At 47.3% G+C, this 24,224-nt stretch overlaps 1 protein-coding gene and 1 non-coding gene across 2 annotated transcripts in view; both read left to right on the forward strand.

The window, feature by feature from the left end:
- Positions 1 to 24,224, forward strand: part of Sh (Potassium voltage-gated channel protein Shaker) — a 661,237-nt gene that overhangs the window by 7,374 nt on the left and 629,639 nt on the right. Inside the window, exon 2 of the mRNA XM_069318076.1 lies at positions 4,518 to 5,012. Within this exon, the coding sequence (XP_069174177.1) occupies positions 4,966 to 5,012 (47 nt within the window). The 5' untranslated portion in view covers positions 4,518 to 4,965. The remainder of the gene's footprint in view (positions 1 to 4,517; positions 5,013 to 24,224) is intronic.
- On the forward strand, positions 12,522 to 12,594 carry TRNAF-GAA (transfer RNA phenylalanine (anticodon GAA)). The gene has a single exon. It is a non-coding gene; the product is annotated as a tRNA-Phe (tRNA).

Here is a 24,224-nt window from a genome sequence, read left to right on the forward strand (position 1 = left end):
AGTATGATATCACTCGCTTAGCTACGTGTAGCTCCCCAACATCAGTATGATATCACTCGCTTAGCTACGTGTAGCTCGCCCAACATCAGTATGATATCACTCGCTTAGCTACGTGTAGCTCCCCAACATCAGTATGATATCACTCGCTTAGCTACGTGTAGCTCCCCAACATCAGTATGATATCACTCGCTTAGCTATGTGTAGCTCCCAACATCAGTATGATATCACTCGCTTAGCTACGTGTAGCTCACCCAACATCAGTATGATACCACTCGCTTAGCTACGTGTAGCTCACCCAACATCAGTATGATACCACTCGCTTAGCTATGTGTAGCTCACCCAACATCAGTATGATACCACTTGCTTAGCTATGTGTAGCTCCCAACATCAGTATGATATCACTCGCTTAGCTACGTGTAGCTCACCCAACATCAGTATGATATCACTCGCTTAGCTACGTGTAGCTCGCCCAACATCAGTATGATATCACTCGCTTAGCTATGTGTAGCTCCCCAACATCAGTATGATATCACTCGCTTAGCTACGTGTAGCTCCCAACATCAGTATGATATCACTCGCTTAGCTACGTGTAGCTCCCAACATCAGTATGATATCACTCGCTTAGCTACGTGTAGCTCCCAACATCAGTATGATATCACTCGCTTAGCTACGTGTGGCTTCCCAACATCAGTATGATACCACTCGCTTAGCTACGTGTAGCTCCCAACATCAGTATGATATCACTGGCTTAGCTACGTGTAGCTCCCCAACATCAGTATGATATCACTCGCTTAGCTACGTGTAGCTCCCAACATCAGTATGATATCACTCGCTTAGCTACGTGCAGCTCCCCAACATCAGTATGATATCACTCGCTTAGCTACGTGTAGCTCCCCCAACATCAGTATGATATCACTCGCTTAGCTACGTGCAGCTCCCCAACATCAGTATGATATCACTCGCTTAGCTACGTGTAGCTCCCCCAACATCAGTATGATACCACTCGCTTAGCTACGTGTAGCTCACCCAACATCAGTATGATATCACTCGCTTAGCTACGTGTAGCTCCCCAACATCAGTATGATATCACTCGCTTAGCTACGTGTAGCTCACCCAACATCAGTATGATACCACTCGCTTAGCTACGTGTAGCTCACCCAACATCAGTATGATACCACTCGCTTAGCTATGTGTAGCTCACCCAACATCAGTATGATACCACTCGCTTAGCTACGTGTAGCTCACCCAACATCAGTATGATACCACTCGCTTAGCTATGTGTAGCTCCCAACATCAGTATGATATCACTCGCTTAGCTACGTGTAGCTCACCCAACATCAATATGATACCACTCGCTTAGCTACGTGTAGCTCACCCAACATCAGTATGATATCACTCGCTTAGCTATGTGTAGCTCCCAACATCAGTATGATACCACTCGCTTAGCTACGTGTAGCTCACCCAACATCAATATGATACCACTCGCTTAGCTACGTGTAGCTCACCCAACATCAGTATGATATCACTCGCTTAGCTATGTGTAGCTCCCAACATCAGTATGATACCACTCGCTTAGCTACGTGTAGCTCCCAACATCAGTATGATATCACTCGCTTAGCTATGTGTAGCTCCCAACATCAGTATGATACCACTCGCTTAGCTACGTGTAGCTCACCCAACATCAATATGATACCACTCGCTTAGCTACGTGTAGCTCACCCAACATTAGTATGATATCACTCGCTTAGCTATGTGTAGCTCCCAACATCAGTATGATATCACTCGCTTAGCTACGTGTAGCTCACCCAACATCAATATGATACCACTCGCTTAGCTACGTGTAGCTCACCCAACATCAGTATGATATCACTCGCTTAGCTACGTGTAGCTCCCCAACATCAGTATGATATCACTCGCTTAGCTATGTGTAGCTCCCCAACATCAGTATGATATCACTCGCTTAGCTATGTGTAGCTCCCAACATCAGTATGATATCACTCGCTTAGCTACGTGTAGCTCCCAACATCAGTATGATATCACTCGCTTAGCTACGTGTAGCTCCCAACATCAGTATGATATCACTCGCTTAGCTACGTGTAGCTCCCAACATCAGTATGGAACCAACTGTCTCGGACAAGAGAATATTTTACACCACGGAACTGTATGGGTTCCAGTTATATGTATCAAAATATTAGTTTCTACACTTACATGTCTTTGAGCGTAGTGGTTATCTTGAGCCTTGAGGTGCTTCCGGGGCTTAGCGTCCCCGCGGTCCGGTCGTCGACCGGGTCGTACTCTACTCTGGTGAGTAGAGTACAGTTACAGGCTCTACTGACAAAGAAGCACAATCATAAGAGGTTGTGCTTTTGTGAGCCCGCGTTAGGGCGAGCAGGCACTCTGGCCGAACAAGGCGTTCCCTCTCTGGATCACCATGCTGATGAGCTGACTTAGTTAAACGGGATCCCAATTCATGAGTGCAATTTGGGTAATTTTACCCCAGATGGGGTAAAAATTATCTTCTGATCCTTTACTCTTCTTTGTTGGGTGGGGCTTTCTCTTTACTTATGTCAGCAAATAAGTTTTATTCGTTTGTATGAAAGGACTTAGCCCGAGGCACAGTGATATAGGGGAAGGGTTGATCAGAGATAGTTGGGAAATTGTCAATGACTAGACATGACTAGTTTGGCTAGTAGTGTGCCACAGTGGTCAGGTTAAACATGTAGTGTGGCACAATAGTCAAGATAGACACAATTAGCAGTGTGGTGGTGGTGGTTGAAGTGATAGCGATGGTGGGGGATAGTGTTGGTGGAGGATCTAGTGGTGGTGGTGATGGTGGTAGTGGAGGTTATGGTGGTGACGGAAGTAATAATGATAGTGAAGATGATGGTGGTGGTGATGGTGGTGGATGAAAGACTATTGTGAGGAGGATCTCAGTAGCGCACCAGCCCCATGTGTTGGTGGTGTCGCGGTGATGGAGCAGCGGCCGGGGGGGGGGGGGGAAGACCTTTTGCAATAAGGTGGTCGAGGCGGACACGCAGACAGCTCTAGTCTTACTTTATGTCAGACAGTTCTCTCTCTCTTCCTCCCCCCCCCCCCCCCCCCCCCCCCCGCCCCCCTCATGTGATTAGCGTCCAATTTGCAACGTTCTCGCCTCAAATTATGCGTACCAGTCACCACAAATCGTGTGTATGTGTGTCTGTTAGTGTATCTATCTGTTTCTCTTTCTGTCTAACCTCTAACTCTCTCTCTCTCTCTCTCTCGCTCTCTCTCGGTCTCTCTCGCTCTCTCTCTCGCTCTCTCTCTCGCTCTCTCTCTCGCTCTCTCTCTCTCTCTCTCTCTCTCTCTCTCTCTCTCTCTCTCTCTCTCTCTCTCTCTCTCTCTCTCTCTCGCTCTCTCTCTCGCTCTCTCTCTCTCTCTCTCGCTCTCGCTCTCTCTCGCTCTCTCTCAGGCTGACACTTTGTTAGCTCGCAGCAGGGTGGGTATTTGAGGATGGGGGGGGGGGTATGGTGATTGGAACCAGGGTCTTCATGACGTTATCAACACACATTACAATCAAAATGTAATCGGTAGATTTATTAAATTTAATGATATCAGCGCAAAATGCTTTAAAAATAAAAAAAGACAAAATATACAAATAATTCAGAGTTGTGTTGTTTTGATATTAGAGATTGTTGTGGGTGTCGCTGTGACACCGTATCAAATGTTATTCCATTCATTTATGCCAAGCCGCCACACGGCTGCTCCAGCGGACACATGGCGCTACCAACAACAACTTGACTGATCTAGTTAACCTTCCAGCAGCCACATGGCTCGTCAGGAAACTATATTCAAGAGATACATGACTTTCCCCACTGCCAAAATGACTCGTCTTGCAACATTCCAGCAGCCCCTTACTTTCTCTTCATATCTGTTCCTAAATATATATATGTATCCCCTAGTATGCCCACTTGCTTATTCCATTGTCTTACTGCCCCTCCTTGTACCCTGATAGCCTCTGGAGAGCACTTAGTGATCATTCTAGTCATTTTAATCTCAACTATTACTGTTATATCAGGGGATTGTGTCTGTTATTTCTTTTAGTTTGTGTGGTATTCCATCAGCATTTGTGTACGAGATCTGTAGGCATTGTTACTTTGTCTGTGTGAAGAGCGTCTAGCCTTGTGATTGGGCGTTATGTGGGTTTATGTGTAGGCGAATGAAAAGATGGGGATAGGAGTGAGAGCAGGATGGGAGTTGGGTATGTGTTGGGATGTGCCTGTATGCCTGAGTGTGTATGCTGGGATGGGGGTTATGTATCAGACTGTCGCCACATAGTGTGTACTTTCACACTCTTTACATAGTGTATACTCACACTGTGACCACATTGTGTATACTCACACATACATCTAACACAACACGTATCAAACACCCAATAAGAGACGCCAACGAGCATACACACTAGTAACACACTTGTCTCCACCGAGGGCAGATCATACTTGCTTACTGGGTGTATTTTCATTAGGTTGTATGATTTTCAGAAGAGAGATAGGAGGAGTCATAAGTCATCAGCGGACCATTGACGCAGTGACTTGGCTCTTAGATCTCTGCCAGTGATGTCACAGTGACTTGGCTCTCAGATCTCTGCCAGTGATGTCACAGTGACTTGGCTCTTAGATCTCTGCCAGTGATGTCACAGTGACTTGGCTCTTAGATCTCTGCCGGTGATGTCACAGTGACTTGGCTCTCAGATCTCTGCCAGTGAAGTCCGCGTCGTGATGGCGTCTCACGAAATCACTCTTTTTCTTAAGCCATGAAAACTAGATACAAGACATGGCTTTGTGCATAGTCCTTCGCCTGAGGAGTGCCACGAAGGGCTACCAACCGCGCCAGGGATACCAACCGTGCCACGGATACCAACCGTGCCGGGCATACCAACCGTCCTCCAAATTTTGCCGGAGAAGAGGAATAAGGTGAAGCATCGCAGCGATGTTTGCCATGACAGAGTACCTCGGGGATGTTGGCTTCAGACTTGCGTAAGTTTACATACATTTGTTGCGTGCGTATGCGTGCGCGTGTGTGTGTGTGCGTGCGGATGTATTGAGCTCTTGACGCTGCATTAGTACTGAGCACCAGGGGCCAGATTCACGAAAACACTTACGCAAACACTTACGAATCTATACATCTTTTCTCAATCTTTGGAGGCTTTGTTTACAAGAATTAAACAGTTAATGAGCACCGAAGCACCAGGAGGCTGTTTATAACAATAACAACAGTTGAATGGGAAGTTTTCATGCTTGTAAACTGTTTAATAAATGTAACCAAAGCCGTCAAAGATTGAGGCAAGATGTACACGTTCGTAAGTGCATGCGTAAGTGCTTTCGTGAATATGGCCCCAGAAGTGTACAACTTAGCAGTGTTAATGTATTGGGTTTTAGATGTTGTAAATCAGTGTATGTGAATCAGGCTTTAATGTTTAATGTTCGTAAGCTTAACTTATTCATTTGTAAATTGTGTCTGAACACGATGTTCAGACCGCGTCCGTGTCGATAAGTGAATTAAAGTTGGAATAATTACTTAAGATTATTTAACAAGTAGAGCAATATCCATAAATCAATATGTCAGTGTTGTCAATAAACTGTGTGACATCGTCAAATTTTCAGTGTATTTACAATTTATTGGTGAATGTATTCTAAAGCATGACAGAAATACCAATACAATTCTTTTAGAAATATAGGAAAATATTCCATGATTATAGAAAACCATTCGATAATTATACCATAGCAATTATAGCATTCCTCTATGACTCATACAGGTGATAGAGGAATGCAAGACTGGCTATTATATTGTATGTTGTATTCTGGGAGTTAGCATACATTTTGGTGCACTTGTATAAGATACTGTATTATAAGTTAATAATGATATTAGTAGTTTAGTTTAGTTCATTTATTATGCACCCCATACCCATCATGTGGGCGGTAGTGGAAAGGGTTACAGAGGCACATAATGGGCTCAGGGACTGAACCCCACAATTCATTTAGCTAAGCAAGTTACAATCTTGATGAGCTAGTTACAAAATTCAGTATAAGTCGTCACATCAACAATGGGTTCGAGATCGACCACAAGTACAGTTTCTAAATTAAGTGCAACTAATTTATATAGACAACCAGCAGTATGGCATAACAACTAGGGTTATACACTATACTCGCTTGAGAGGAGTACCTCAGCTTCTCGGTGTATATATATACACACACTTTAGAGTATACTAAAGTATGCTTGCTGGTTGGTCAGTCAGCTGTTGTGTTGCCTTAATAACCCTCCATTGACTGACAAGCGTTAAGCTCAACACTGAACTAAACCAACCATGAAAAGCAGGAGAAAAATCTAATTAATTCTGAGTTAATTATTTTACTTAATAAGTAAAGAGGTATTAAATAAAAAAATCAGGAAAAATGATTCACCCAAATTTTTAAATAATTTCAGAGATTTTCGTGTATTTAGTTAAAAAAATATATATTTTTGAATAAATGGCACAAAACTAATGGTCAGTATACCTGCTACCAGAACGTTGGTGGTCAGTATATCAGATACAAAGCATTAGTGGTCACTATACCTGAGCCACAGTGAACCTGCTTAACAAGACACAGTTCAGTAACTATAGCCACAGTGTATAGTCACGTGCGGGACAGGTGTAAACAAACCCCGCACTAGCCTAAGTGTATTATGATATTCGAGGGTGTATAAACAGCTGACAGTGTGTTTTATACACCTATACACTTTTTTATACACAGATCCTTACGCCATGGCTCCAAACTTAGTCCGTCCCGACCTCACTGAGGGAAGCGAAAGCGTTAGAGATTGTATTAGACGTCTATATATATATATATATATATATATATATATATATATATATATATATATATATATATATATATATATATATATAAACGTCATCTACACGCAGCCGATGAGTCACAATAACGTAGCTAAAATATGTTGACCAGACTACACACTAGAAGGTGATAGTAGGCCTAGAAATATTTAAGCTTGGTTTTTAGCTTTATTTTTTCTAGACTATAATGTAAATAGTACTAAATTGTACTGTCTAACTGTCCAGTACGTCAGTATATGTACGATGATTCACATAGTTACACACAAAGTGGTATGTAAACAGGAGGATGGGCTGGCCTATGACGTCATGGTAGTTGGGTATGGTTAGTCTATACTAACTATGGCTTCATGGTTAGTAACTATGGCTTCATGGTTAGTAACTATGGCTTCATGGTTAGTAACTATGGCTTCATGGTTAGTAACTATGGCTTCATGGTTAGTAACTATGGCTTCATGGTTAGTAACTATGGCTTCATGGTTAGTAAAAACTGGTGAGGTTATTACAGCAGTTTAGTGTAAATGGGAAAGAGGGAAAATCTCTAACTTTTTATCTTATAGAAAATCTGTGTATCTGTGTATTTATGTCTGTAGGTTAGATTAGAATTTTAAAAGCACTACAATCACCTTCTGTGGTTGATTGTTCAATAACTCCCTGAACTATATGTTTAACAGATCTCTCACCCTGTCCATGGAGGACAGAAGAAAATGTATATATGCTGGTTAGCATTGTAAATGTCTGGCCACGTCTGTGGTAGAAAAATAATAATAAAAAAAACTATGGGGCCTCGCGGCTGAATGGATAGCGTTTGGGGGGTCGTAGTCCTAATGGTCCTGGTTCGATTCCCGGCGGAGGTGGGAACAAATGGGCAAAGTTTCTTTCAGCCGTCAGGGCGAAAGAAACCTATTTTTTTCACCTAGCAGTAAATAGTTACCTGGGAGTTAAACAGCTGCTACGGGCTGCTTCCTGGGGGTGTGTGCGTGTGTGCATGTGTTAAAGAGAAATATATGTAGTAGATAAAATATGGGAAAAATAGATTGGTTACAAAGGCGGGATCCAAGAGCTAACTGCTCGATTTTGCAGACACAAATAGTAAATACACACACGCACACACACACACACACACACACACACACACACACACACACACACACACACACACACACACACACACACACACACACACACACACACTTTGTATAAGAATATTTCATCACAGAGCTAAGAATATACATCACATCCAGTCCTATCCTACAAATCTCAGAATTTGGATAACATCTACTTACGCCAAGTTGACAGATATCAGGAACGTTTAAGATAACCTGATCAACACGACTCAAGGGAGTATTAAATAATAAATGCATTAAATTTATTGTTTATTTTCCATATAGTGAACAGGATATGTTTTTTATGTGTGAGTGAGGCGTGTGTGTTATTAACACGTATCACTGACAGCTCGTTCGAGAGGCGTGATATTAACACATATCACTAATTAAGAGCTTGTGGGTGAGGCCGGTGAGATAGCAAGCATCACTGACAGCTCGTGGGTGAGATAGCAAGCATCACTGACAGCTCGTGGGTGAGATAGCAAGCATCAATGACAGCTCGTTGATAAGATAGCAAGCATAACTGACAGCTCGTGGATAAGATAGCAAGCATCACTGACAGCTCGTGGGTGAGAAGTGCTGGTTGCCACTATCGGCTTTATCCCGACCTTTTGGGGCTGAGTTCTGTAGCGATCTCTGTTACGTGTGCCGGGGCTCACGTTGTGTGCCGGGGCTCACGTTGTGTGCCGGGGCTCCCGTTGTGTGCTGGGCTGCTGGGACTTCATGCCAAGTAGATGAAGACAATTTCATACTGACTCGAGCAGTTCAAGACGGTCCCCCCAAACAATATTGGCCAGGGATTTGCTAAGCGGTGTTCGGTGTCTATAAGCCAATGGGATGCTGACTGTGTTAGAAAGATGGGATACAGGTCATAGGTGAACCACAAGACATTTTATGGAATTCAGAGGAAACAGCGGACGAGAGGAGTGAGAGAGGTGAGACACCTCCCCCGCTTTGCTCTTGCCCTTGGCAATTTCTCACCTGTCTCTCATCTCCTTTAACCCGACCTCTTCCCCCCAGCCTTCATCAACACGTCTCACTCGCCTCCCCTCTCACCCAACCCTCTCCCTCTCTCATTCACACACATTTAAATTGTTATTGAAATTAAATCAAATAACAAAATTATTCATAAATTAATTCAGGTCGCCACAGAGTTGTCACTGATGTTCGTCATGGTTTATGCACTTAGAAGCTGCTTCATGCTGTCATACGTTAGCTTCACATGTGCTCCATTACTCAGTGAAATTGACGGCAAAACACTCTCATTGTGCAGCAAAACAGCTTTATGACTCGTCTTGGATCAAAACAAAGAGCTAATCAGCAATTTTAAGAGGTTCTATTCTCAGTGATCCAAGAGTCAAGAGTGACATTATTTGTCTCAAATAATTTGGCTGTAGACCAGTGTTTCAGTATATTAATTACATGAGAGTTTTGACTCTTACAGACTTACACAGTCAGTACAGTACTTGCCGGGCTGAGCAGATGTATAGAAATGTCACACACAGAACTCACAATAACGTGATGCATCAAATGAGTCGCAGCTCAGTCGATTAAGGCGCGTCTGGGATCCTCTTGGACGTAAGTTCGAACCTTCGTCATGGCCCCTTGTGGAATATGAAAGGTGATATATTGTAAAGACAAAGTAGGGTTCACCACCCCTACATCCCCACCCCTCTGCCCAGTCCCCCCCTCTACCCCTATATACCCCACACCACCCCTATAACCCCCCCTCCACACCCCCTCCCCCTCCCAACCCCCCTCCCCACCCCCCTCTCCACCCCCCCCCACCCCTCTCCACCCCTCCACCACCCCTCTCCACCCCCTCCACCCCCCCTCTCCACCCCCCCTCTCCACCCCCCCTCTCCACCCCCCCCTCTCCACCCCCCTCTCCACCCCCCCTCTCCACCCCCCCCTCTCCACCCCCCTCCACCCCCCTCCACCCCAACACCTGGCCGCGCTCCTCTCCGTTAAATAATGAGTGGTCGTCTTGTTTGCCTCCAGCAGCTCACCCTCAACAATGATTTACTTACCGCGTCACCGTCCCCAGTCCCCTCTGTGACCGTCTCTCAGGTCCCCAGTCCCCTCTGTGACCGTCCCTCAGGTCCCCAGTCCCCTCTGTGACCGTCTCTCAGGTCCCCAGTCCCCTCTGTGACCGTCTCTCAGGTCCCCAGTCCCCTCTGTGACCGTCCCTCAGGTCCCCAGTCCCCTCTGTGACCGTCCCTCAGGTCCCCAGTCCCCTCTGTGACCGTCCCTCAGGTCCCCAGTCCCCTCTGTGACCGTCCCTCAGGTCCCCAGTCCCCTCTGTGACCGTCTCTCAGGTCCCCAGTCCTCTCTGTGACCGTCCCTTAGGTCCCCAGTCCCCTCTGTGACCGTCCCTCAGGTCCCCAGTCCTCTCTGTGACCGTCCCTTAGGTCCCCAGTCCCCTCTGTGACCGTCCCTCAGGACCCCAGTCCCCTCTGTGACCGTCCCTCAGGACCCCAGTCCTCTCTGTGACCGTCCCTTAGGTCCCCAGTCCCCTCTGTGACCGTCCCTCAGGACCCCAGTCCTCTCTGTGACCGTCCCTTAGGTCCCCAGTCCCCTCTGTGACCGTCCCTCAGGACCCCAGTCCCCTCTGTGACCGTCCCTCAGGTCCCCAGTCCCCTCTGTGACCGTCCCTCAGGTCCCTTTGGGGGTGTTACCTGTGGTCAGGCCCCCAAGGGGACCTGGCAGTCGGGCTGGCGGAGGTCGTTCGTAAATTTAGAAAAGTCTCGGACTCTCGTACTACTTTTTGGCCGGTGTTGGAACGTGGCCGCCGGGCGCAGGCTCCTGTGTTGGGTACTGGGTTTGGGGTCCTGTTATAGGGCTCCTGTGTTGGGCACGGGGTTTGCGGTCCTGTTATAGGGCTCCTGTGTTGGGTACTGGGTTTGGGGTCCTGTTATAGGGCTCCTGTGTTGGGTACTGGGTTTGGGGTCCTCTGTAGGGGTCCTGTGTGGTCTTCAACCAAGGTGCGTAGTTTGCTCTATACTATGTTCCCTAGATATCCACCCTCTGCTGGGACTCCTCTGTTGGGGTCCCCATTGATAGGTCCCCCACTGCTGAGTGCCGCCCCCCCCTCTATTGGGTCGCCTCCTATCGATTTGCCAATCACCACCTTTTTATCCCCTGCCATTTGTCTTTTAAATTCCCTCCGATATTCAAATCTGTCAACGTCACTTCTGGCTTCCAAAGCAGCTTCGAATTGTGTTGCTTATCAAAACCTGTTGATGTGTTGTTTAACACCTGTTAATGTGTTGTTTAATGTGTTCTCTTGTTCAGCGGCTGTGACTTATAGTCAGCTGTCACGGGCTGCTTCCTGGGGGTGGAGGCCTGGTCGAGGACCGGGCCGCGGGGACACTAAAAAGCCCCGAAATCATCTCAAGATAACCTCAAGATATATAGTGCCCACTGATCTCTCTCTTTATGTACATGACTGCCTCTTTCTTGACCCTCAGCTCACCAATGTTTCTTTCAAACTATGTTAATTTTGGTTACCGTAGTTTGTTATTTTTGTATCGCTCTATTTTCTTTCTTGTTGATTTTTACATGTTATCCCTGAAAACCTGCCCATCCTGTGTTTAATCTTGGCATCTACCTGGTGACCTTCCGTCATCACACACTCACTCACACGCGCACACACACACACACACACACACACACACACACACACACACACACGCACACGCACACGCACACGCACACACACACACACACACGCACACGCACACACACACACACACATCATCCAGAAACATCACAGAAACATCATTCAGAAACCTAAGTAAGGAGGCATTTAGGGCGCTTTACACTGCCTACGTGAGGCCAGTCTTAGAGTATGCCGCCTCATCATGGAGTCCCCATCTGAAGAAGCATATAATGAAACTGGAAAAGGTTCAGAGGTTTGCAACGAGACTCGTCCCAGAGCTACGAGGGATGGGGTATGAGGAGCGCCTGAGGGAACTGTGCCTTACGACACTAGAAAGAAGAAGGGAGAGGGGGACATGATAGGAACGTATAAGATACTCAGAGGGATTGACAGAGTGGACATAGACGAAATGTTCACACGGAATAGTAACAGAACGAGAGGACATGGATGGAAGCTTGAAACTCGGATGAGTCACAGAGATGTTAGGAAGTTTTCTTTTAGCGTGAGAGTAGTGAGGAAATGGAATGCACTTCAGGAACAGGTTGTGGAAGCAAATACTATTCATAATTTTAAAACCAGGTATGATAGGGAAATGGGACAGGAGTCATTGCTGTAAACAACCGATGCTCGAAAGGCGGGATCCAAGAGTCAATGCTCGATCCTGCAGACACAACTAGGTGAGTACACACACATACACCCTCATCTGTTGATTGACGGTTGAGAGGCGGGACCAAAGAGCCAGAGCTCAACCCCCGCAAGCACAATTAGGTGAGTACACACACACACACACACACACACACACACACACACACACACACACACACACACACACACACACACACACACACACACACACACACACACACATAGGCTACACATCTAGGTTATAGCCTAGATAGCTCAGTTGCGAGAGCGTTAGACTGAAGATCTAAAGGTTCCCGGTTCGATCCCGGGTCTGGGCAGTTAGGTTTGACTAGGTCATGGCGTAGTCGTCTAGAGCGTGTGTCTGGGAACACCCTACACATAGGTTCGAATCCTCATCATGATTCCAACGGATTTTCTAGGGGACAGAGGTGGAAATTGAGTGCCCAAATGAGCCATAGAGACGTAAGAAAGATTTTTTTCAGTGTCAGAGTAGTAGACAAATGGAATGCATAAGGAAGTGATGTGGTGGAGGCTGACTCCATACACAGCTTCAAGTGTCGATATGATAGAGCCCAGTAGGTTCAGGAACCTGTACATTAGTTGATTGACAGTTGAGAGGCGTTAGGCTTAGGGACACTCATGATATTAAGTCTTGTTCTAGGAAAGGGAGGAACCTGGCAGTGCTTGAGCTGGTGACCAGATCAGGTGTCACAGTGGTGGTGGTGGTTGGGCACGGCGACCACACCTGTGCTGGGATAGGTGGCGCTGGGGATAGAAATAGTTCCACCAGCGCTGCATGCTTCCCTCGCTAACGCTAAGCTCCTGTCCGCACTATCCCTGTTGGTACTCACTATTCTGTACAGCTTTGTACTCTCGTGATCTGTACTCTGGTGCTTTGTAATATGCTTTGTACTCCTATATTCTGTACTTCTGTACTATGCTCCGTTGCTCAATATTCTTATAATCTGTACCACTGATTGGATCGACTTGAGAATGGTCCAGGACGGACCGAAACGTCGTCGTCCCTTCACCTTCTAGTGTGTGGTCTGGTCAACTTACTTTAGCCACGTTATTGTGACTCATCGTCTGCAATCTGTACTATTGCTCATTGTACTTTTATGCTATGTACTCTGGCGCTGTGTGGTCTTGCTACATAATACACCATCTGGAGGCACCGGATAAGGACTCCCAACAGGAGTATCGTAGACAGCGGTGGTGCCTAACCTGTGTGACTGATCTGTTATAACACGAGGCAAGCAAGGCACTGGATATGACGGGTGACGTTTCATAGTGCAGCACATATGGGAAACAAAAGTGAAAAATCAAACTATACAATATACATTAAAATAGAAATAAAACAAAGGGAGACCTTAGAGTGATAGTGACTAACGCCGTGTAGAGAGGCAAGGAGTGTACAGAGTAAATAGGTACATGGCTGTACCTATTTACTGTATATAGGCTGTATAGAAGGCAAATGGAATTCTGGGTTTCATTATGAGCTCTTTCCAGATGCTTTGGGAGAAATTGAAATTGAAATAAGTTTATTGAGGTAAAATACACACAAAGGGATGAGGTAGCTCAAGCTATTCTCACCCCGTTCAGTACATCGTGTTAATACATACACAGACACACATCACAAACAATAAACATATTACCTCACATTCTGAGAGATAAACATATACATTTCCTCTTTGGGAGAAGGTGGTGTCAGTTCTGTACAAACCATTGGTGCATTCTTGAGTACTGGATAGTTTTAGTCACTGTAATTGAGACAAAATATTGACAGCGTTGCCCAGTTGCGTGAAGAGGGCAAATGTGGTACCACTCTTCAAGAAAGGGGATAGGGAGGAGGCACTTAACTACTACAGACCTGGATCACTGACAAACATCCCCCTGCAAAATACTTGAAAGAATAATTAGGCTAAGACTTGTTGCACACCTGAAGAACATTAGGGTTGTAAACAAACATTAACATGGGTTCTGGAAAAGGAAATCATGCCTTACAAACCTCCTGGAATTCTACGATAAAATAGCAAGAATAAGGCAGGACAGGGAAGGTTGGGCTGACTGCATATTTCTGGACTGCCAAAGAGCCTTTTGATACAGTACCACACATGAGACTGCTATTCAAACTTGATAGGCAGGCGGGAGTAAGCGGAAAGGCCCTAGCATGGGTAAGAAACTACCTAACAGGAAGGAGTCAGAGAGTAACAGTAATGGGGCGAGAAATCGGACTGGCGAACAGTAACGAGTAGAGTACATCAAGGATCGGTGCTGGGACCAGTTCTATTTCTAATATACGTTAATGACATATTTACAGGAGTAGAGTCCTATATGTCGATGACACAAAATTAATGAGAAGAATTGTGTCAGATGAGTATTGTAGGATCCTCGAAGAGGCCTTGAACAAGTTGCAGAGATGGTCAGAGAAACGGCTACTGAAGTTCAACACGAGCAAATGTAATGCTATGGAAATGGGATTAGGTGATAGAAGACCAAAGGGACAGTACACAATGTAGGGAAACTACCTGCCTGTGACGATTCGAGAAAGAGACCTGGGAGTGGACGTAACACCTAATCTAACTCCTGAGGCACATAAAAATAGGATATCGACAGCAGCGTGCTCTACACCGGCAAAATTTAGAAAATCATTCAGAAACCTAAGTAAGGCAGCATTTAGGGCGCTGTACACTGCCTATGTGAGACCTGTCTTAGAGTATGCCGCGCCATCATGGAGTCCACACCTGAAGAAACACATAAGGAAACTGGAAAAGGTTCAGAAGTTTGCGACGAGGTTCGTCCCAGAGTTACGAGGGATGGGATATGAAGAGCGCCTGAAGGAACTGAACCTTACGACACTAGAAAATAAAAAAGGGAGAGAGGGGTACATGATAGGAACGTATAAAATACTCAGGGGGATTGACAGAGTGGACATAGACGAAATGTTCACGCGGAAGAGTAACAGAACAAGGGGGACATGGGTGGAAGCTGGAAACTCAGAGGCGTCACAGAGATGTTAAGAAGTTTTCTTTTAGCGTGAGAGTAGTGGGAAAATGGAATGCACTTAAGGAGCAGGTTGTGGAAGCAAACTCTATTCATAATTTTAAAACTAGACATGACAGGGAAATGAGACAAGAGTCATTGCTGTAAACAACCGATGGCTAGAAAGGCGAGATGCAAGAGTCAATGCACGATCCTACAAGCACAAATCGGTGAGTACAAATAGGTGAGTACACACACAACACTCGCCACCAACGTATGATCAACGTTAAACACAAATGAAGGTGAGGAAGCGGCGGCACGAGGCGCCAAATAAGGCAACAGGAAGCGGGAACAGTTGACACCCCGATTTAAATAAAAGAGATCCACCAGCGGACTTCTAACTGGACGCAGCGACCGGATAAGACTGCAACTTCCACAGCAGCAGCAGCAGCAGCAACAGCAGGAACAACAACAGCAGCAGCAATAGCAACAGCTTTTGCAGTACCAGCAGCAACAACAACATCAGCAGCTACAGCAGCAGCAGCAGCAGCGCGGCGGCGGTGGTGCGGGCGGGGTTCAATACAGGCATACCCCTGTCTGCACTGTGTGGATGAATAGTATGTCCTTCCCCCCCCAAGGTAGCGGCGGCCTGGTGGATGGGTGGGTGGACCACCCTCAACCTGGTGGATGGGTGGATCACACCCAACCTGTTGGGTGGGTGGACCACCCCAGCCTGGTGGGCGGGTGGACCACCCCAGCCTGGTGGGCGGGTGGACCACCCCAGCCTGGTGGGCGGGTGGACCACCCCAGCCTGGTGGGCGGGTGGACCACCCCAGCCTGGTGGGCGGGTGGACCACCCCAGCCTGGTGGGCGGGTGGACCACCCCAGCCTGGTGGGCGGGTGGACCACCCCAGCCTGGTGGGCGGGTGGACCACCCCAGCCTGGTGGGCGGGTGGACCACCCCAGCCTGGTGGGCGGGTGGACCACCCCAGCCTGGTGGGCGGGTGGATCACCCCAGCCTGGTGGGCGGGTGGATCATCCACTTAAGACAATCACTAGGGAGCTGGTGTTAAGAAAGCTACAGGAGAAGTACCATGAAGAAGGGAGGTGCAGGACACATGATGATAAACGTGAAGTAACGTGAGACGGAGGAAGAAGTAATAACTGGAGGACTGAGAGCCTGATAGTTGTCAACGTCACCCAACACCTCCATAATGCAGGTGTTGGATCACTGTCCTATGTTGTCTGCTCTCTCTCACTCAGTTCATGAAAACATATGGATGATTTACCATGTAAGGCGTGTGTGTGTGTGTGTGCGTGTGTGTGTGTGTGTGTGGGTGTGTGTGTGTGTGTGTGTATGTGTGTGTGTGTGTGTGGGGGGGTCATTATAACTATTACCAGTGCTTAAGACCATCCAGCCATTCCTGGTATTTACATCTTGTAAAGACGCGAACCACTGGAATAATTCAGGACTGATTACCCATGTAAATTTATTCAATTAATTTTAGGAAAAGTTGAATAATAATTAAACTGTAAATGTTCCAATTCTGCGAAGCTGGAAAAGTTGGGAACCTGCAGTTAGGAAATGATAACAACTGCGAATGTTCAATTCAGAGTATTATCGTTATTGCTCGAGGAGTTCCGTTAATGTTCTACTGTTTGTGTCGGTGTATTGGACGTCAAATGACTTCGTTTGTGGATAGTTGTTTCGTTGGGTCGACGTATTGAGTAAAGATATGGTATAGGCCGGGAGGGAGGAGGGAGCCGGCCGGCCGAGCGGACAGCACGCTGGACTTGTGATCCTGTGGTCCTGGGTTCGATCCCAGGCGCCGGCGAGAAACAATGGGCAGAGTTTCTTTCACCCTATCCCCCTGTTACCTAGCAGTAAAATAGGTACCTGGGTGTTAGTCAGCTATCACGGGCTGCTTCCTGGGGGGTGGAGGCCTGGTCGAAGACCGGGCCGCGGGGACACTAAAGCCCCGAAATCATCTCAAGATAACCTCAAGATAACGTCTCCTCACATGGTGATTTGATGAAAATTATCTGTGCCCATTGACCACCGAGTGCTTTTGAGAATTGGGTTAAAGTTTAAACAACTTCCATTTTTTTAAGTCAGTTGTGGTTGCTCTGACAACTTTTGACAGGCTAGGCAGAGTTTCGGGGGCATTAGGTAACGAGGTTCTCTCTCTGCTGGACAACATGTTGCATTAATACAGCCGCCAAACCGACCCGTCCTCGGAGTAAATCTATTCAGTCCCTCCTCGAAGCCTGGTCCGTGTGTGTTCGACTTATTCAATTTAACACTAAATATGTTTTTATGTAGGGATACACAACCATAAAAAAGTCCCTCTCTTGAACTACAATTTATCCTTTGCGGTAAGTAATACTATATATAATATTAGTGTTTAAGCACTTATAAGACGCGATGTCTGTATCGTACGTCTGGCCTCCACGCCGGCATATTGGCAGTAATCATCATAAATAAGACATTTAACATTATAATATGTAACCCTTTATCAAGGAATGCAATTTTATAACCCTTGATAAAGGTTCTAATGTTTACAGACGAAAAAAAGTAGAATTAATCCTAATTACTTAAATGACAAGGGTAAAAGCGCCTACCCTCGCCAGGCAGCGTCGTGTCAAGGCGGGAAGGGATCAGTGTCCACCCGGGACGACGGTCGGGTGGGTGGGTGTCGACGCACTCCTTAACACCCACCACTAACCCTATGATGAGACACGTCCAATTATAACCAGTATTCCTTTATAGTGTACAATAAAAGAACCCTCAGTGTCGACATTTGAAACATTAACGAGCAAGACAAACAACGGGAATACAGTCCAAACCTTCCCGCGTCCTGACAGGTAATTCAACCGTTAACTTTGCTTGGCAGCCAGCGCGTAATTTATCATATAACTTAGGTATATAACTAACACAGATAACTTATTACTCCCCCTTTCTATATATATGACTTATTTGTACTTGTGTTGGTCTTATTAATTGCCTTGTTGCAATGCTAATTGGTCCCGAGCGTCTTATTGTTGCACTTAAGTTGCATGATGATCAAATTATGATCATAGAATATTCCCCTAAGAATATTCCACAATATTCCCCTAAGAATATTCCACAATATTCCCCTAAGAATATTCCACAATATTCCCCTAAGAATATTCCACAATATTCCCCTAAGAATATTCCACAATATTCCCATGTTGTGGATACTCCCAAAGTGGTCTCAGTCGAGCGTTCCACAGTGGGATGGTCTAGTCTTGCCCCCAGTGCCTTTCCCTTCTCCCTTATGGGTTCCATCCACTTGGGCTGGACGGTAGAGCGACGGTCACGCTTCATGCAGGTCGGCGTTCAATCCCCGACCGTCTAAATGGTTGGGGCACAATTCCGTCCCTTCCCCGTCCCATCCCAAAGCCTTATCCTGACTCCTTCCAAGTGCTCTATAGTCGTAATGGCTTGGCGCTTTCCTCCCCTGATAATTCCCTTCCCTTCTTCTTTCTAGGGCCACTGCCCTCCCATCTCGCTCCCATTCCACCTCATCCTCTGTCCCACATCACCTCGGCCCACCGTCCCGTTACAGGAGTGAAGGCTTAAGAATTATTGTTTTGGGGATCGTTAATTTCTCTAGCTCCTCGTTTCCCGGCGGCTACGTGTCCGGGTGCTTACATAAATCCGGCCGTTATCACCCGTTCTTGAGGGCCCAGGCCGGCACCTGGCTCCAGATCTCTGGCTGGACGAGCCGGATCCTGAGGCGGCCCCTTGCATACCACCCTTGTCCAAGGACAGTGTTGCAGCCCATCTTCCCTGGCCTTGGTATGCAACACATGTTTTGATCGTATTTATATTTTTAGTTATTTGCATTTCATATTGGATGTTGCATGGCAGGATGATAGCCGAGTTTAGTAATGCAAAGTCCAGCACAAACGTCGTGGAACTGTGTACTGTTCGCCCAACACGGTCAACAGTATATCGCATTTTGACATATGGGCATTTAGGGGCCCATTTGACTTGGGGGGGGGGGCATTTTGGCCTCTAAGGTCAAATCCTGATTTACTGTAAATGACAGCTGCTCGCAAAATTTAAGTGATTTCCCGTTTTCTATTCGTGGGTCCTCGGTTAGGTTAGGTTCAGGCAATTTAGTGCATCGGTTTAATGACGTTGTGAACGAGGACGGACTGTCACACGCACTGTTCGAAGGTCATTCAAAAAAAAAAAAAATTAGACGGGTCAGACGGGAACCTGTACGCTAGTTACTGTACCGTCTAATTTGACAGAATGCGCATTATCACTTCCGTCATCCATTTAAAAGCAAGACAAGGCAAAGCATGTACGCATTAACCAATACGTACATGTGTATCGTGCTCCCATCCGGTACTTCCCATCCCATTTTATGGGATGGGAAACCAGTTTATCTTACCTACCCTAACCACTGAAGACGTCGTCCACTTTAAACTTAATTACACCAGCGACTTGAGAATGGTCCAGGACGGACCGAAACGTCGTCGTCCCTTCACCTTCAAGTGTGTGGTCTGGTCAACTTAATTACACCAGCCGGCCAGACTGAGACCGCTGGACCGCTACTCGATCATCCTGACGTAGGCCCCACCCTACCACACCCACCCCACCACACCCCACCACACTCCACACGGTTGGTCAATCCTGGTCCAACACACGATGGGCGTAGCGGACGCGGGTAATGACTCTGGACACATACGCTGCTTGTCTCACATGCGCTGGACACAGCAGACGCGGGTAATGACTCAGGACACATACCTTGCTCGCCACACATGCGGGAGGACACAGCAGACGCGGGTAATGACTCAGGACACATACCCTGCTCGCCACACATGCGGGAGGACACAGCAGGTGCGGGTAATGACTCAGGACACATACCCTGCTCGCGTCACATGCGCGGGACACAGCAGACGCGGGTAATGACTCAGGACACACACCCTGCTCGCGCCACATGCGGGAGGACACAGCAGGTGCGGGTAATGACTCAGGACACATACCCTGCTCGCGCCACATGCGCGGGACACAGCCGGCGCGGGTAATGACTCAGGACACACACCCTGCTCGCCACACATGCGGGAGGACACAGCAGACGCGGGTAATGACTCAGGACACACACCCTGCTCGCCACACATGCGGGAGGACACAGCAGACGCGGGTAATGACTCAGGACACACACCCTGCTCGCGCCACATGCGCGGGACACAGCAGACGCGGGTAATGACTCAGGACACACACCCTGCTCGCGCCACATGCGCGGGACACAGCAGACGCGGGTAATGACTCAGGACACACACCCTGCTCGCCACACATGCGGGAGGACACAGCAGACGCGGGTAATGACTCAGGACACATACCCTGCTCGCCACACATGCGGGAGGACACAGCAGGCGCGGGTAATGACTCAGGACACATACCCTGCTCGCGCCACATGCGGGAGGACACAGCAGGCGCGGGTAATGACTCAGGACACACACCCTGCTCGCGCCACATGCGCGGGACACAGCCGGCGCGGGTAATGACTCAGGACACACACCCTGCTCGCCACACATGCGGGAGGACACAGCAGACGCGGACTTGCCAACTGCTCAAACAACCATTCGGTAAGATAAATGACGAGGCAAGTGATTCGAGGCCAAACTTGCGGTGGTTCTCGAGCATAACGTTTGTGTTTTAGAGTGTTTTAACGAACGGAACACAGTTGGTTTAAACACAGGTACATAATTCTTTTCTGTGTGAAAAACTCGCCTTACTTCAATACTGTGGCGGTGGGAGACTGGGGAGGAACATGCAACTTACCGGGTTATTTCTGGTGACACTAACGAGCGATTAAGGAGAGGGAAGTAATGTTAACGCGTGGAGACTCGAACGAGGCGAGCACACAGCCAAAGCAATTACAAGTATTGTGCCCTTTACAAGGGGATGTTTTAAAGGGACCTTAGGTTTACATGCTGGTGGAAAGGAATGTTAACATTTAGAAGGAACGCTTTACATAATGACGTTGTCGATAGGGAAGAAATCCACAAGGGCCTTGAATAGGGTTCGAACCTATGCGAACGCTGGTTGTTCACTATCAGCGAGGGTTGATAGTGATTGCTCTATGACACACATCACTACAATGAACTAGACTGGGCTTAATATGCAATGTTACTTTCACTTGACCCATGAGCTACGGTAAATACATCATTCAAAAATTACTCTTTCTGTTTAACTGGAAACTTTAACTTTCTGTTTAACTTAACTGGTTTAAATGTGAGGTGTAACGTGCGTAGAGTTACTGCTTGTGGTACATTATTACCATCCTGTGTGATGGGGAGTTTTGCACCACGTAGCTAGCTTTTTGACACATTGCACTCCTCTTCATATAGCCTAGGGTAGCTGCACAAATGCACATGTACCTAAATGTGTTAATAAAAAAAATCTCGATATAAAAGTCAATTATTTAAATTATATTCAATTTTATGTGCAAACCCTTTCTCCCAGATCTCTTAAATTAAGATTTTTGAGTTTGATAGGAATATTACTGTTTGTAAATACCCACAAGACATCTCTCTCTCTCTCTCTCTCTCTCTCTCTCTCTCTCTCTCTCTCTCTCTCTCTCTCTCTCTCTCTCTCTCTCTCTCTCTCTCTCTCTCTCTCTCTCTCTCTCTCTCTCTCTCTCTCTCTCTCTCTCTCTCTCTCTTTCTCTCTCTTTCTCTCTCTCTCTCTCTCTCTCTCTCTCTCTCTCTCTCTCTCTCTCTCTCTCTCTCTCTCTCTCTCTCTCTCTCTCTCTCTCTCTCTCTCCAGCGACACGTTCACCCTGCCTAGGCTATTGTACCTATTCTTGCCCAGCATGCTTACAGCTGGATTATTCATGCCACCTCATGCCTATGCTTTCTTCCGACCTTCCTATGTTTTCATTATTGCCTCCCTTTTCCTCTACTTCTTGCTTTTTATCCTCATTTCTCTTGTATCCTCTCCCATTCTCCTTTTGTGTTCATTTCTCAGATTACTCCGCTTCTCTGGTGCTCCTTTCCTCTCCCATTTACTCCCCTTCGTCCCCTCTCCCCACGTGTTTCCCCGTAAACCATGCTCCCCTCGCCACGGTACTCCCCTCAGCCTCCACACAGCGGCCATTATATATCCTCCATGTATAATTTTCTCCCTGTTGTGTAGGCCATTAATAAGGGGAGGCAGAGGGGAGATGCCGCGCCGTCAGCCTGGCGTACAGGTGCTTGTACACTGTGTGGGGCTAAGGGTAGGTCGCAGGCTCGCTTACACTCTCCTGCTTCCTCTCCCTCTTCTAGTTCCTCTCCCTCTCCTGCTTCCTCTCCCTCTCCTGCTTCCTCTCCCTCTCCTGCTTCCTCTCTCCCTCTCCTGCTTCCTCTCTCCCTCTCCTGCTTCCTCTCTCCCTCTCCTGCTTCCTCTCCCTCTCCTGCTTCCTCTCCCTCTCCTGCTTCCTCTCCCTCTCCTGCTTCCTCTCTCCCTCTCCTGCTTCCTCTCCCTCTTCTAGTTCCTCTCCCTCTCCTGCTTCCTCTTCCTCTCCTGCTTCCTCTTCCTCTCCTGCTTCCTCTCTCCCTCTCCTGCTTCCTCTCTCCCTCTCCTGCTTCCTCTCCCTCTCCTGCTTCCTCTCCCTCTCCTGCTTCCTCTCCCTAGCCTGCTTCCTCTCCCTCTCCTGCTTCCTCTCTCTAGCCTGCTTTCTCTCCCTCTCCTTCTTTCTCTCCCTCTCTCTCTGTTGAGATTTTTGGGACAGGTTGCCAGGTTGCTTAAGACGTGGGGGTCGCTGGAGAGTTTCACGGGTAGGCGAGCCAAATAGGAAGCAACAGCCTGGTGGACCAAACTCTCACAAATCAAGCCTGGCCTCGGGCCGGGCGTGGGGAGTAGAAGAACTTCCAGAACCCCATCAACCAGGTATCAAGAAGGTGTAATTGGGTGAAAATATGAACTGCATACATGGGCTAATAGGCCTGCAATTTCCTCTATCATTCAGTTGATTTCTTTAGCATTGGTGTATGGTGAGGAGGACGTGTTTTAAGTCCAGAGATCCGTCTACCATCCTGATTCCATTAATTTAATGTGATGATGAGGCAGCTAGCTGCCCGCGCTACACAGCCTCGGTGTTGTCAGGTATTTTGCAAAGTGGTGTGGGAGTTGTGGTGGGTGTGGGCGCCATGCTGTTGGAAGAGGACGGTGGTAGGGTATTTAGATCCTTTAATTGAATTCCACCGACGCAAAGACAAGAACAAAGAGAAGAGGGGAGAATATTTTTGTAAGGTGAAGGGAAATGTTGATAGCGTCATTACTCTTCCGTCTTCGTTCTGTACTGTTAGCCATCTTGACAATTTCTTTATAACCTTTAAGATTATCTTCCTTGACACCTTAACATGTCTTCTCTTCGTTCTTTCATCCTCCCATTCCTCCATTATTTCGTTACTTCGGGGGAGCCGGTCGGCCGAGCGGACAGCACACTGTACTTGTGATCCTGTGGTCCCGGGTTCGATCCCGGGCGCCGGCGAGAAACGGTGGGCAGAGTTTCTTTCACCCTATGCCCCTGTTACCTCGCAGTAAATAGGTACCTGGGAGTTAGTCAGCTGTCACGGGCTGCTTCCTGGGGGTGGAGGCCTGGTCGAGGACCGGGCCGCGGGGACACTAAAAAGCCCGAAATCATCTCAAGATAACCTCAAGATAACCTACATCTTAAATTTCCCCTTCCACCTTGGAGCTTCTCCAGTTGTCCCCAATCGACGCTATCCCGCGAAATGTGAACCTAACACGTGGTCTAGGACCACAAACTATGCAGTGTTGCATAGAAGCCGCGTGAGTAGACATAACCCAGTTCATTTTGATGAACAGAAGACCACTATCGACTTGAGAATGGTCCAGGATGGACCGAAACGTCGTCGTCCCTTCACCTTCTAGTGTGTGGTCCGGTCAACATACTGTAGCCACATTATTGTGACTCAT

The sequence above is a fragment of the Procambarus clarkii genome, chromosome 89, assembly GCF_040958095.1.
Source record: "Procambarus clarkii isolate CNS0578487 chromosome 89, FALCON_Pclarkii_2.0, whole genome shotgun sequence".
NCBI lineage: Eukaryota > Metazoa > Arthropoda > Malacostraca > Decapoda > Cambaridae > Procambarus > Procambarus clarkii.